This window comes from Peromyscus californicus, unplaced genomic scaffold, assembly GCF_007827085.1.
Source record: "Peromyscus californicus insignis strain IS unplaced genomic scaffold, ASM782708v3 Scaffold_7__1_contigs__length_154581171, whole genome shotgun sequence".
NCBI lineage: Eukaryota > Metazoa > Chordata > Mammalia > Rodentia > Cricetidae > Peromyscus > Peromyscus californicus.
Window position 1 is genome coordinate 86387945 of NW_026294595.1, and position 15294 is coordinate 86403238.

The window sequence follows — 15294 nt, forward strand, 5'->3', positions numbered from 1 at the left end:
GTGCACCAAATTTGATGATGCAGATGATTGCTTGCCTTGTGACTTTCATCACAGTGGCAGTATACCTGCAAATGACTGGGGCCTGGAGGAACTGAAATGTGAGATCGATAAAGGACAGAAAATCTTCAGAAGTGGTTTTACTGCCATATCACAGAGTACTGTTAGCAACACATGCAGCATCTTAGTACCTATTATCCACCAACTCACAAAATGAATTGTGTGTTGCTCCAATTCCTCCTTTCAAATGTCACACAATTTTTTTCTTAAGTTTCACATTAATGGGGAAATATACTAAGAAAAAAGAAATAGGAAATAAAAATGAATCGAAACTGAATGTGTTTGAATAGAATAATGCTAATTTGACAGAAAATCATGTTTTCTTAGTTACTTGTTGGTATTCCAAATGGCTCTCATATCTTCTATACTAAATATGTATCCATTATACCCCTGTGTGTGTTCTCCTGATTTGAACCCCCTTCCACAGCAGAAAAACTCCAAATGGATAATGTGTACAAGCTATAGGAGACAGACAAATGGCTCAGTAGACTAATCCTTTATAAGCACACCAGTAAATACATCCAGAAATTCCTGCATGTGAGACAATGTATAGTTTGATAGGTTATCCAAACATAAGGTGATCCTAATCCCTAAACACATACACATATGAGCAACATTAAATGGATTCAACATTACATATTTAATATATATTTAATTATATATATGTAATTAAAGAAGTCATAAATAAGAGAAGGAATGAAGGAGGCTAGGAATGAACTGGAGTGAGGAGACAAAGGAGTGGAAATTATCTGAATATAATATTCATGTAAGAAATTCTCAAAATATGAAATAAATATAAAAGAAGAGAGAGAGAGAGTTTTCTTGTTCTAAAGGCTTTAAGCATCAGTTACTTCAAATTAAGATTATTCCTTAGGAATGTAAGTTCAAGATTATTATAATCTTTGCTTTATAAATATATGTAATTCTCTATTTTCAGGAGAGATTGTTAATCCTGACTAAGCAGGTGAATATATATATATATATATATATATATATATATATATATATATATATATAGAGAGAGAGAGAGAGAGAGAGAGAGAGAGAGAGAGAGGGATAGAGATATATACATAATTTTTATATATATATGTGTGTGTGTGAAATATATATACATATATGAAAAGTTCTTTTGAGGTTGATGAGCAGCAAGCTTCTACATTCATTGAAGGCAGTGCAGCACATCTAGTTAAACAGTTTTCCTATAACTAACTAGCTGTCTGCATACTCTCTTCATTGCAACCTTCATTTCTTGATTTCTGAATGTGTAGATCACAGGATTCAGAAAAGGAGTAACAACTGCATCAAAAATAATCAGAAATTTATCCAGGTGTGTAGAAGGAGAAGGCCAGGTATAGAAGAATATCAAAGGACCAAAGAATAAGACCACCACAGAGATATGAGCTGAAAGTGTGGACAGGGCTTTAGAGGAACCACTTGAAGAGTGTTTTTGTACAGTGATTATGATGACAATATAGGAAATGATCAGTATGATGAAGGCGCCCACAGAGATGAACCCACTATTGGCTGTGACCATGAATTCCAGTTGGTAAGTGTCTATGCAAGCAAGTTTGATAAACCGAGGAAGGTCACAGTAGAAGCTGTCCAACACATTTGGTCCACAGAAAGGTAAGTCTACTACAAAAGCCAGTTGAACCAGAGAGTGCATAAGGCCAACCACCCAGGCAGCCACTAAAAATAAGATACACATCCTTGGGCTCATAATGGTCAAGTAATGGAGAGGCTTACATATGGCCACATATCTGTCAAAGGCCATGGCTATGAGCAGCACCATCTCCACACCACCAATGACATGGATGAAGAAGATTTGAGTGACACAACCTCTAAAGGAGATGACTTTATGCTTTCTGAACAGGTCACAAATCATCTTGGGGGAAGTAACAGAAGAAACACCCAAATCAATGAAGGAGAGGTTGGCCAACAGAAAGTACATGGGAGAGTGTAAGTGAGGGTCATAAGCCACAGTGAACACAATGAGAGAGTTTCCCATCATGCTTGCCACATAAAATGTGGAGGAGAACACAAAAAGGAATAGTTGAACACTCCAGGAGTTGGTGAGTCCCAGGAACACAAACTCTGACACCACAGACTGATTCACTCCTTCCATTGGCTTTTTTGATAGTGCTACCTGAGAGAGGAAACAAGAGAAACTATAAATTAAAACTGTATTAATGTGAAGTCCTGCATATATGTAAACATGTGCTGAGCATCACTCATCACCAGAGGATCATAACTTCAAACTGCAGCAAAGTATCACCTCACAGTTTTCAAAGATAACAAAAGAAGGTACATGGGAAGTGTTAAGGGAGGAAAGGAAGAGGAAAGGAAGTAACTGGATTTTTATTTCAAAAGCTTAAATTTTTTTTAAAGATTTATTTATTAATTATGTATACAATGTTCTGCCTGCGTGTATGCCTGCAGGCCAGAAGAGGGCACCAGATCTCATTACAGATGGTTGTGAGCCACCATGTGGTTGCTGGGAATTGAACTCAGGACCTCTGGAAGAACAGCCAGTGCTCTTAACCTCTGAGCCATCTCTCCAGCCCCTTAAAATTTTTTAAGAGACAAGTTTGGGTGGATTTTAAAAAACTTGATGTGAATATAAATTAGTATGTTTATTCATGGAGACAAAAAATTCTTGGTGGTACTTCAAAAAATAAATATACAGACTGGCTTTGTAGCCCAATGAATTAAAACTCAAATGAGTAAGGTCCGATATTTGATCCTCAACACCACAAATGACAAAGAGGATGTAGGTAGAGAAATAAAAGGTAGAAGAAAAAAAGGAAAAGATTAAAAACTAGAAATATCAGGCTAGAGAGATGGCTTGATTAGTAAGAACACTTGCTGTGCAATCGTGAGGATCTGTGCTCAGATCCCAGCATCAAAACAAGAAGCTAATTGTGGCCGTGTGTGTCTGTGCCCACAGTGTTGTGAAAGATGGGAAAAGAAGGATTACTTGAGCTTGGGGAATGCCAGACTAGTTCCAGGCTCATCATGAGACCCAGTTTCAAAGGAATAAAGTGGAAAATGAGAGAGCAGGACCCAGGACATTGTCTTCTGGCCTCTAACATAGGTCTGTGTTACTGTGTGTGTGCATGCACACCTACACACACACACACACACACACACACACACGCACACGCACACGCACATGCACACGTACATACACACACATCAAGTATACAAAGACCATACTCATATATACCACAATCACACATACACAGAAAAATAATTATAAAATCAATTTTTTAATTTAAATATAGAAATATATGATATAGCACTTCTAATTTAAAGAATATATATTCAGAAGTAGCATTCACAAATAAAGCCTGATATAGGTAAATAAGATGTGTTAAATGATAGATGAGTGTATAAAACACACACACACACACACACACACACGAACGAACGAACGCACACACGCACACTACACACATAGACTATTCTTTGCCCCCATTTAAAGAAGAGGAATCCCTTTTTTCTTTTAACATGAACAAGCCTAGAAGTCACTGTGATAACTGAAATTAAAGAGACACAGAAAGTCAAATTCTGAAATACCTTGGTCAGAGTGGACTCTGACGACTCTATGCTCATAGAATTAGAAAGTCTAACAATGGATCATGAGCAAATGGAATGGTGTAGAAAGGTGAAAAAGATATTTGTCAAAAGGGAAAATACACAATTAGACAAGATGGATAGTTTCTGGAAATTCATGGCACAGTGTGGCAACTGTTAGAAACAATAGTGCCTACATGAAAACTAGTAGGCATAGAACTTCACCATTCATATTCCAAATCAGTATGGGTGGCAAATATACTAGTTAGCTTGACTTAATCGACTTACAACATTCACATATATTTTATGTTTTTATATTTTAATATATTCACATATATAAAACATCAAACTGTACACTATCAATATATACAACATCTATTTGCTGATTGTGCTTTCATAAAACTGGCGGAGGAAAGGTTCCCTATTATGCTCATGTAATTTGAAATTGTAATCATTCAAAGAAGAGTGAATTCAGAGATGTTCTTCATAAGATAGAAGATTAGCCATCACTAAAGAGAGCAATTCATTGCCAAGTTCTTTACACTTTCATTTGAAGACTAATACATTATCAGTTCAATTACAAAATAAAAAAACTACTCACTGTTTTTTAACTATCCACGTTGATATCCATGGCAAACACTACAGACCTGATTCTGACATACAGTCCTTTACTTCTAACTTCTCAACTCTGGAAAATATTTAACCTCAAGGTTTATGGAATGTTTCTCCTTATCATGAAGTTTTGCTTTACACCATTAACATTAATGTACTGTCCTTTAATTGAGTTAACTGAACATGAGACTAGCTCCCCAAGCAGAAGTAGGCTGATACATTTTTGCATTCTGTGAAACAATCAGTTACCCGTTTGCAAATTGTGTCAAGAAATTTTTCTAGCAATTGACATCATGACAAAATTAAGCATCCAAACTCAACATTCTTGCAAAATATTAACCTTTGAAGTACTGGGAATGGTATGAAACACTGCCCTGAAGTTATTCCTAATGACCTGAGTCTTCTGAAAGATGACATCATTTAATAGTAACTATATGTTTGTTTCATTGCAAAATGGGTTGTCACATTATACTGTAGGGTTTTATTTTATTTAAAGAATTAGCATAGTAGACAGGATAGGGTTTTTTATTCAAAAGCCAAGATTAATGCCATACTTTAACTACTGATAGTTTAATATTAGGCTAAATACTTAAAAATCTGAGAGTTGATATTACTTATATTTACTGAACAAACTAAAATATTGATTGATATTTAACTGTCAGACTAAAATAAATACCATAACCATACACTTAATTAGTATCCAAATGTGAGTCTTCAATAAATGTTATCATTTTAGTTCCTTTTATTTGTCCATAACAGGGTCCAACACTTGAGACAAAGTAATTTAAAAAGTGAATGCCAGTTAGCAGAAAGCACCAAAAATACAGGTCCAAAATATATTAACTCTCTTTTTTTAATAATATATTTTAATACCCATAGTTATTGTCTGACCAATAAATGAAATTTCAAATGTAAACTTAGTTCATTTGCTCTCAAAGAACAGTTAATCTGTATCTACTACTCAATAAAAATATATTCATTAAACCCTCCTCAATTAGATACCAACCTGTAAGGTTTAATCTTACATCTGTTTTCCTGTCTACTCATCCCAAACCTTTGAAGCAGAAAAACTTTAAAATAGGGACAAACAATATTTGCTAAAAGATGTTCTTTATTGATTAAAAACTTTATATGTGGCTATGTAGTTTAATGAGATAGTCTAGGCAGAATTTTGAAGCAACACAGCAAACTAAAGAAAAAACAAGATTGTTAAAACTGAAGAATTGATGGAGAATAAATGAGAATAAAGTCAAACATTACAATGATCGCACTTGTCTAAATCGCTTTTGTAATACCTTTGTATCATTGATTCTCTTTCTCACATTCTACCACCCCTACTTGGCAAAACTTTTTAACCCTTCTCCATTCTTATAGTTTAGAAACAAAATTAATATCAGCACTGTTTACATTCTTTAGAATAAAGCAAGAAAAATAAATCTAACTCCTGGTACCTTCAGGTATTATTGGGTTCTGAAATTGCCCTCATCTTGCTGAAAAATGACCTTACATAGGATAGTCAGCTTTCAGCATTGAGTCTTGTATTCTCCATGTTAAAAATTATTTTCTACTCAGGAATACATGAGACACTTTCATCTTGGAAACTCAAAAAGTACCTAATGCATTTGCTTCTATTTCACAGAAAATGGTAAGTTTATACTCATCTCTTTTGAAAAGACAATAGAAAGGACAACTCTTGTCATTTTATTTGTACATGCTATCAAATTATTTTTTGTCATTTAGTAAGAGATTAGATCCTCATTTGTGAGCTGAAATAATTGATTAATGCATAAATTTCACACAAAACATCACAAAGTTTTTGGCATTTTCCAGTACTATTTATATTCCCCTATGTATAATGTGGTCCTAGCTCATTACAGGAGGCAATCAGTTGTTTAGCTTTATCCAATATTTTAATAAACATCTTTTATTTGATTTTTAAGATTATGATAAAATTACATCATTTCTCCCTTCCCTTCCCCCCTCCAAATCACCCCATACACTCCTCCTTAATCTCTTTCCAATCAAATTCAATGCTTCTTTATACATTGATTATTGTTACAATTATTCTCCTGTGTTGTTCAATTCCTTTTCCTTACTGTGCTCTACTTTAAGCATTGTAGGATGCAACTCATGTCCACAGCAATTCCAATCACAAACTAACTTCTGTGAATAATCAACTCATGCACTGTTAAGTTTATTTCCATCTATCTATTTTACCTGAATGATAACAATAGCATCTTGTCTGAGTCGGGTTTCCCTGTGTCCTCTCACATAAAGTGGCACATGGAATCTTCCATTAAGAATATATGAAGCTAATTATATACACCTTGAAGGCCACTGACCAAGAGACACTGCAAAAGCATGGCAGCTTCAAAGGAGCTCATGATTACAGAATTTTTCTCTAGAGGATTATTTGTTTTGGTCAGTGTGGTAAAGAACTCTGAAACTCAGATACTACAGAGAAAGAGAGAAATAAAAGTGGAATTGTTTTGGTCTCATTAAGCTACTTGGATACAATAACTGATAATTACTCATTGCAATTATTCCTTCCTTTAAGATAAATAGTTTCTCAAAATTAACTACAAATAATCAATGGATTAGAAATATGCTAGGCCAATGAGTTGGCTCAATGAATAAAGGCACTTAACATCAAGCCTGAGGACCTGAGTTCAACCCCTGAAACTAATGTGTGGAAGAAGAGAACTGACTCCTAAGAGTTGACTCTATCTCCACACAAGCCTTCCTTTACAAAAATAAATACTAACTATGAAAAATTTTTATCCTCATAACTTCATTGTTTTGGTGCTGAATAAAATTTCTTTGTGTATATGTACCACATTTTCATTATTTATTCATCAGGTGATCTGTAACTTATTCCATTTTCTAGCTATTATGAATAGAATAGCAAAAAACATGAATATATAAATATATTTGCAGTAGAATATAGTCTGTGGTCATTTGAATAAGAATATCTCCCATATGCTCAAATGTTTGAATATTTGGTCCCCAGTTGGTGGCACTGTTTGGGTAGGTTTTTGGAGGTGTGCCCTACCCAGTAGAAGTAAGTTACTGTGATGGACTCTGATGGTTCAAAGCTCTGCACCATTCCCAGTGCTCTGTCTGTTTTGTGCTTACAGTAAGGCATGTAAGCTCTAGTTCCAGTCACCATGCTTCTGCTCTGCCATCATGGATGCTTATTTCTCTATAATTATAAATCCAAATAAACTCTTCCTTCTAGAAGTTGCTTCAGTCATGATGTTTTATCTCATATAAATGAAAAGGTAAGTAAGACAGAGTCCTTTAGGTATGTGGCCATGAGCAGTATAACTGGTAAAATGGTAGTTCTATTTTAGGGTTTTTTTTTTCATTCTTAACTTACTTTTTAAACTTTTCATACAATGTATTTTGGTCACCTTCTTTCCCCTAACTCCAACTCCTCCCCACTCCCCATCCCTACCCACCCAAATTCATATTCTTACCCTCTCTTTAAAAAAACCAACCAAAGAAAAAAAAAAGCTTTAATAAACACTAAAAACAAACAACAACAAAAACATGGAGTCTGTTTTGTGTTGGATAACTATTTCTTGAGCATACAGCCTTCTCTGGGGTCAATGAAGGAAACTGATTTTCCCTGTCCAACACCTATCAATTGCAATAGCTTCTTGGCAGTGGAAACTTATGCCCATTTCCCCTTCTTCCTGATGGGGTATTTCCTGGTTTAAACTTGTGCAAATATTGTGCATGCTATTGTAGTCTCTGATAGTTCATTTGCCCAACAGCCATTCTGTGTCTGGAATATGCTGTTTCCTTAAAATCATCCATCACCTTTGGCTCTTACAATCTGTCTGTCTCCTCTTCCACATGGATCTCTGAGCCTTGAGGGGAGAGGTGAAATACAGCCATCTCATTTAGGGATGGATGATTCAAACTCTCTCACCCTGTGCATGTTGTCCAGTTGTGGGTCTCTGTGTTAATTATGCTCTGCTGCAAAAAGAAGATTCATTGATGAGGGTTTAGTGATGCAATAATCTATGGGTATAGTAACATGTTGTTTAGAGTCATTTTATTAGCAGAATAATTGTAGTACATTTTTCTATTGTGTCTATATCCTATGTAGTCTCAGGTCCTTGACATAATTAGCAGTGTCAGATGTGGGTTCCATATCACTGAATAGGTTTTAAATCCAATCAAATAATGGTTTGTTATTTCCATAGAATTTGTGTCACTATTGCAAAAGTGGATATATCTTGCAGGTAGGTATAGATGGAGTTTCTCTGTGTCCTGGCAGATGCTCCCAAATAACCACACAGAGACATTATTAATTATAAATGCTCAGCTGAAAGCTTAGACATGTTTTTAACTAGCTCTTATAACTTAACCCATTTCTATTAATCTGTGTGCTACACCAAGGCTCGTTTACCTCATCTGTGAACTTCCCATGTTGCTTCTTCCTCATCTGGCTTGTGACTCTTCCATCTCCACTCACCTTCTTCTCAACATTCTCTCTGCCCTGAAAATTCTGCCTAGGTATCAACCAATGAGCTTTTATTAACAATGATAGTGACACATCAGTTGTTCACAGTGCACATAAGGATTATTCTAAAGAATTTCCCCCTTTTGTCTAATTAAAAAAAAGGTTTTAACTTTAACATAGTAAAACTATATATAACATAGTTAAACTATATATAATCAAGTAAAAATTATATTTACAATATCCAGTTCATTTATATTTGGCAAAATTAGAGAAAATGCTCTATTGTCTATCTTATCTTTGTGAGTCTAAAGTTTTATACCTAATTTATCTTTTATCATAACTAAGGAAAACTTTAAGTATAATTATTTAGTTTTTAGCCCCATCAAAGACCCCATAAGTGTGTAGTGTTACCTAATGACAAGAACATCTGGCTGCCTAGACAGTCACCCAAAGTACTTCTACAATGTTGGGGCATCCAACTTTAGCCTATAGGCCTAATATATCTGACAGACATTTCTGAGAAGCAGGGGATTTTGAATGACTGTCTTACTTTGTCTTAGCAAAGTTTGGCAGTTGTTTTCTTTTGCATCCTGCTGGCCCAGTTTGAACAATATATTGTCAGCAATTGAGGCAAAGGCAGTTTTTTGCTCAAATGGCTAGTTTTTGCCATAAAGAAAGCAAACTCTATATGGAGGTTCTTCAATGCCCATCATCTTCTTTTGAAGTAAATTGGTGCTGTCAGGAGGAGACATGTCTCACTGTCATAAAAAGCCTTAGGTTATTAAACATATTAAATGCCATATTCTATATATCTTTGAAGTGTTTGAAGATCATCTATCTATTGAAATCTATTTCTGTATGACCTTGAAAACATATCTAACATGACTATAAGTTTGATAGTTATGGGTGACTATTAACCTATATTTCTTTATTATCCTAAATAGCTTTCAAGGGCTAAAACTTTACAGTGCGTAATTAAATAAGCTGTATAGGTACTATACCTTAAACAAAAATAGAAATACATGTCCTATATAACAAAAATAACCTTTAATTTGTATCAGTATACAAAAATCCATACCAATGTAAAATTTTTGACATTAATAGTTGCTTTTAGGATTAAAGTGGATTCAATAATCTACCCCTTTTTCCTACCATTCCTATAACATATCCACCATTTTTCCTGTAGAATTAGATCTTTAAATTTAACTTTTTTTCTAACTATGACCAATAACAACTTGTAATCAACCCCCTTAAATGATAACAAATATTCATAACCCATCTTTTGGGAATGTGGGCATTGTTTTCTCTAGACTGTTTCCTATTGTCTGGGGGGCACTGGCATCTTTGGAGGAACCTTGAGAAAATCAGGATAATTGTTAAGTATTGGCTGGAGTAGTTTGTGAGTCTGGACCATCTCAGTCAGTAGCCTTGAACCTGTTCTGGATGCAGAACTCTGAGGAAACAGGCATTTTGAGATGCTGGATCACCTGAGCCATCCATTTTCATTAGCTTCTGGTCCCCTTGTTCTAAAAATACATAAACTTGTAAAGGTTGCATACATGTCTCTATTAATACAAGTAGTGTTGTATGCAAGTAGTCATAGACAATTTTTTTGTTTTATGTTTGAGCAGGTAAAATATGCATTACAATTTTTGTAGTTTTTTTTTAGGTTTATTTCTTTATGTCTGTAGGCAGGATTTTCAGGGAGTCTTCCACGATCAAACCTAATCCATATCAACCTGGAATGAATTCATAGCCTCCCATTTCCTATGGAAATAAAAGCATACTAACCTCTTCCCCAAAGTAACACATTTTTTGACTTCCACTTGAAATCAAGACATTTTTTAAATATATGGGTTGGTTTGATCCAGTGTTTCCATAATCCAATGTGTGTTGGCAGCTGTCATTCCTTCCTCAGCAGTCAGAAAATTCAGATACAACACAATAACATACAGGATCCAGACTCTCCATCTATTTTCCGTCTTTGCATGGCTTTTGCCTTTTATATTACTTTATTCCATCTTTAAAGACTTTATTATTTTTAAACTCCTTTTTCCATGACTGTCTATAGCATTTCTCTTTTTCTCTCCCAAGTCTATGTACAATTTCAAACACACTGTGACCTGCTTGAAGGTTTTTTCCAACTGGATCTGTCTTACTGCCTATCTGTAATCTTTTCTGTCTACATGAGCAAAACTTAAACCCACCATAAGGCTTAGTTCATGATGTGCTGGCAGGTCTCATTCTGGCGACTCAAGCCCATAGGCATGACGGACATGAGACTAGGAAGCCACATTTGGCTTCATTTTTGTGTATTTAAAACCTTTTTTTAAGATTTCTCAAGTCTTAAGTGGCTGTAGGTGCTGCATGCTTGGGCATCATTTGTAGGTGGAGTTTCTCTGTATCCCGGCAAATACTCTGGAATAACCAGAGACTTATTATGAATTATAAATGCTAGGCCAATAACTTAGACTTGTTTTCAACTAGCCCTTATAACTTAAATTAACCCATTTCTATTAATCTATGTGCTGCCCCAAGGCTCATTTACCTCATCTATGAACTTCTCATGCTGTTTCTTCTGCATTTGGCCCAAAACTCCTCCAACTCTGACCTACTTGTTCTCAGCATTCTCTCTGCCCCAAAAATCCTGCCTAGCTATCAGTCAATCAGCTTTTTATTAATAATGAAAGCAGCACATCTTCACACTGTACAGAAGGATTATTTCACAGCAGGTAGGTCACTACTGTAACTCACAGGGTTTGTGACTTGGTGAAACTGATGATTACTTTTCTTCTCCAGCACTGTGCATAGTACCTTCCAGCACTATGAACACTAGTCAGTAATTTTTAGATGGCTCCACACTGATTTCCATAGTGACTGCATCTATAACCCCAATAATAGTGAATAAGGATTCTACTTTTCTGACATTCTCACCAACAATTGTTGTCATTTGTTTTCTTGACTCTGACTGGAGTGAGATGGAATTCCATCATAGTTCTAATTTGCACTTCCCTAGTGGCTAATGATGTTGAAATTTTAAAACATTTTTTCTTCTTTTTCTTTATTCTTTTCTCATGCAATAAATCCTAACTGCAGCTTCCCCTCCCCCATCCTCCGCCCAATGCCCCCTATTTCCCTTCCCCCCAGATCCACTTCTCTGTTTCTCTTCAGGAAAGAGCAGACCTCCCAGAGATGTCAACAAAACATGCCATAATAAGAAACAATAAGACTAGGCACAAACCCTCATTTCAAGGCTGGAGACAACCCAGTAGGAGGAAAAGGGTCCCACAAGCAGGCAAAAGAGTCAGAGATACCCCCACTGCCACTGTTATGTGTCCCACAAAAACTCCAAGCTAAACAACCATAGCATGTACGCAGAGTGTCTGGTGCAGACACCTCCAGGCTCCATGGTTACTGCTTCCATCTCTGTGAGCCCATGTGAGCCTTGCTTTGTTGATTCTGTGGTCCTTGTTCTCCTGCTGTCCTCTGACTCCTGCAAATCCTTCCCCCCAATCTTCTGCAGGTTTTCCAAGCTCCACCTGGCTTTGGGTCTGTGCATCTGCTCCCATCATCTGCTAGAGGAAGCCTCTCTAATGATGGCTGGGCTAGGCAACAATCTATGAGTATAGCAGAATATCATTAGGAATCATTTCATTGACTTTTTCCCTAGTCATGTTTGATTTTATCCCGGGTTTCAGAGCCATCCAGCTTCCAGGTCCTGGCCTGCCAAGCAGTGTTGGGCATGTGCTCCTTCTTGTGGCTTAGGCCTCAGGTTAAACCAGTAAATAGTTGGGCACTCCCACAAGCTCTGAGCCACCATTGCCCCAGGACATCTTGCAGGCAAGACAGGTTGTGGGTCTAAAGTTTTGTGGCGGGTTAGTGTCCCAGTCTCACCACTGGGGAGCCTTGCCTGGTTACAGAAGAAGGCCAGTTCAGGCTCCATATCCTCCAAAACATTTATTAACTTTTGCAACTTCCCTTTTGAGAATGTTCTGTTTATCTCTATAACCCATTTTAATTAGGTTGTTTTCTTCATAGAGATTTTAGGTCTTGATATAGACTAGATGGCAATATTCTGTCAGATATGTAGGTGGGAAAGATTTTCTCCCATGCAGTAGACTACCTCTTCACTCAATTGACAATTTTCTCTACTATACAGAAGCTTTATAATTTCATAAAGACCCATTTGCCAATTGTTGGCTTTATTTCCTAAGCAACCAGAGTCCTATTTAGAAAATATTTCCCTAGCCTGTATCATACAATGTACTAACTACTATAGTGGTGTGAATGAGAAATGCCCCTCATAGACTCAGGTATTTGAACACTTGGTTAGTTGGTGGTGCTGTTTGGAGAGTTATGGAACTTGTAGGATATGGACTTTTGCTGAAGAGTACATTTTCAGAGGTGGGTCTTGAGAGTTTTAGCCTCATGCCTCTTCCAGTTCATTCTCTACGTTCTGTGTATGGCTGACAATGCGATTAGCCAGCTTCCACCTGCAACACCCACTGCAATGCACTCCTTGCTGTATGGACTTCCCCTCTGGAACCATAAGCCAAAATAAACTCTTCCATTAGTTGTTTTTGGTCATGGTTTTTTGTCACAACAAAAAAAAAGTAACTAATACAACTATCCACTTTTTCGTCTAACAGTTTCGGAGTTTCAAAACCATTTTAGCACTTTCTGTTGTCTTTTTGCTCTACCTAATAATCAAATCCTTATATTGAATAACAGCAGAGAGAAGGAGAAATTTTTCTTCTGATTTTAAATAGAGTGCTTCAAATTTTTTTCTCCATTTAGCATAATGTTGGTTATAGATTTATATGGTACAGCTTTTATTGTATTGAGATTGCTTCTTTCTAAAGCTAATATATTCATGATTTTTACCATAGAATAATGAATTATGTCAAAGGCTGTCTCTGTATTTACAGAGATGATGTTACAATTTCTGACTTTGAGGCTATTTATGTGATTAACCACATTTATTGATTTTAGCATGTTGAACCACCCTTGTATCTATGAATGAAGCCGAATGGATACTAACAAAAAATCTTTGGTATTTCTTGAATTCTGCTTACAATTATTTGGGGCACTTGCATTTAGCATATACATAATTTAATAGAATTAGTTATTGGAAATAAGAGTAAAAAGTGTCCCTTTACCTGAAGACCTTAAAACAACATTCACTCTTCTATATCTAATAGCTTTCTTCAGGGAAATGTTATTCTGCAGGGATTTAGATTTATTATATTTTTGCTATATAAATAAATGGGATATTTCATTTCTTACTAAGTATAAGACAAAAATAGCATATATATGAATATAAATAAATGTCACAATAGGTAAGGAAATATTTTTCTCAGAAATTGTTTAACAATGAACGTCTATCCTCCATTAAGAATGATCAGAGTGCAAGTGTTTAATTATTTGTCTATAACCCAGTATCTGGTTAAATACTCTCATCATTGCCATTTTCATTTCTTGATTCCTGAATGTATAAATCACAGGGTTCAGAAACGGAGTGACAACTGCATCAAATATGGACAGAAACTTATCCAAGTGTGTGGAAGAAGAAGGCCATGTATAGATGAACATCACAGGACCAAAAAATAAGACCACCACAGTCACATGAGCTGAGAGTGTGGACAGAGCCTTGGAGGAGCCACTTGAAGAGTGTTTTTGTACAGTGATTATGATGACAATATAGGAAATGATCAGTATGAAGAAGGAGCCCACTGACATAAATCCACTGTTGACTGAGACCAGTAATTTCAGTCTGTATGTGTCTGTGCAAGCAAGTTTGATGAATCTGGGAAAGTCACAGTAGAAGCTATCCAACACATTTGGTCCACAGAACGGTAAGTTTACTACAAAAGCCAGTTGAACTAAAGAATGCATAAAGCCAACAACCCAGGAAGCTACTGAAAACAAGATGCACATCTTTGGGCTCATAATAGTCAGATAATGAAGAGGCTTACATATGGCCACATATCTGTCAAAGGCCATGGCTATGAGTAAAACCATCTCCACACCACCAATAAAGTGAATAAAGAAGATTTGAGTGACACAACCTCTAAAGGAGATGACTTTATGCTTTCTCAGCAGATCATACATCATCTTGGGGGAAATAACAGAAGAAATACCCAAGTCAATGAAGGAGAGATTGGCCAACAGAAAATACATGGGAGAGTGTAAGTGAGGATCAGAAGCCACAGTGAACACGATGAGGGAGTTTCCTGTCATGCTTGCCACATAAAAGATGGAGGAGAACACAAAAAGGAATAACTGGATGTCCCAAGAGTTGGTGAGTCCCAGGAACACAAACTCTGGCACAACAGATTGATTCACTCCTTCCATTGGCTTTGTTGGCAGTGCTACCTGAAGGAGGAAATGTGAGAAACTATTAATTATAAAAATAGGAGAACCCCCAAGTTATGAAAGCCTGTTTTTACTATAACATTGCAACTAACTTTGAAGTGAGTAATGTGAGAGATGTAAGTTCTGTACATAATTAATAATCATAAATTATAAATTAGTTTGAAATATGACTTAACACCTGTAACAAAAGCTTTTATCAA

General features: G+C 36.0%; 2 protein-coding genes across 2 annotated transcripts; both read right to left on the reverse strand.

The window, feature by feature from the left end:
- Window positions 1-1243: 1243 nt before the first annotated feature.
- Window positions 1244-2182, reverse strand: LOC128101595 (olfactory receptor 4F15-like). The gene has a single exon (XM_052724848.1). The coding sequence runs from the start codon at window positions 2180-2182 to the stop codon at window positions 1244-1246; it is 939 nt and encodes a 312-aa protein (XP_052580808.1).
- An 11928-nt stretch (window positions 2183-14110) lies between these two features.
- On the reverse strand, window positions 14111-15076 carry LOC128101603 (olfactory receptor 4F3/4F16/4F29-like). Its single transcript, XM_052724859.1, has one exon. The coding sequence runs from the start codon at window positions 15071-15073 to the stop codon at window positions 14111-14113; it is 963 nt and encodes a 320-aa protein (XP_052580819.1). The 5' UTR covers window positions 15074-15076.
- Window positions 15077-15294: the final 218 nt, after the last annotated feature.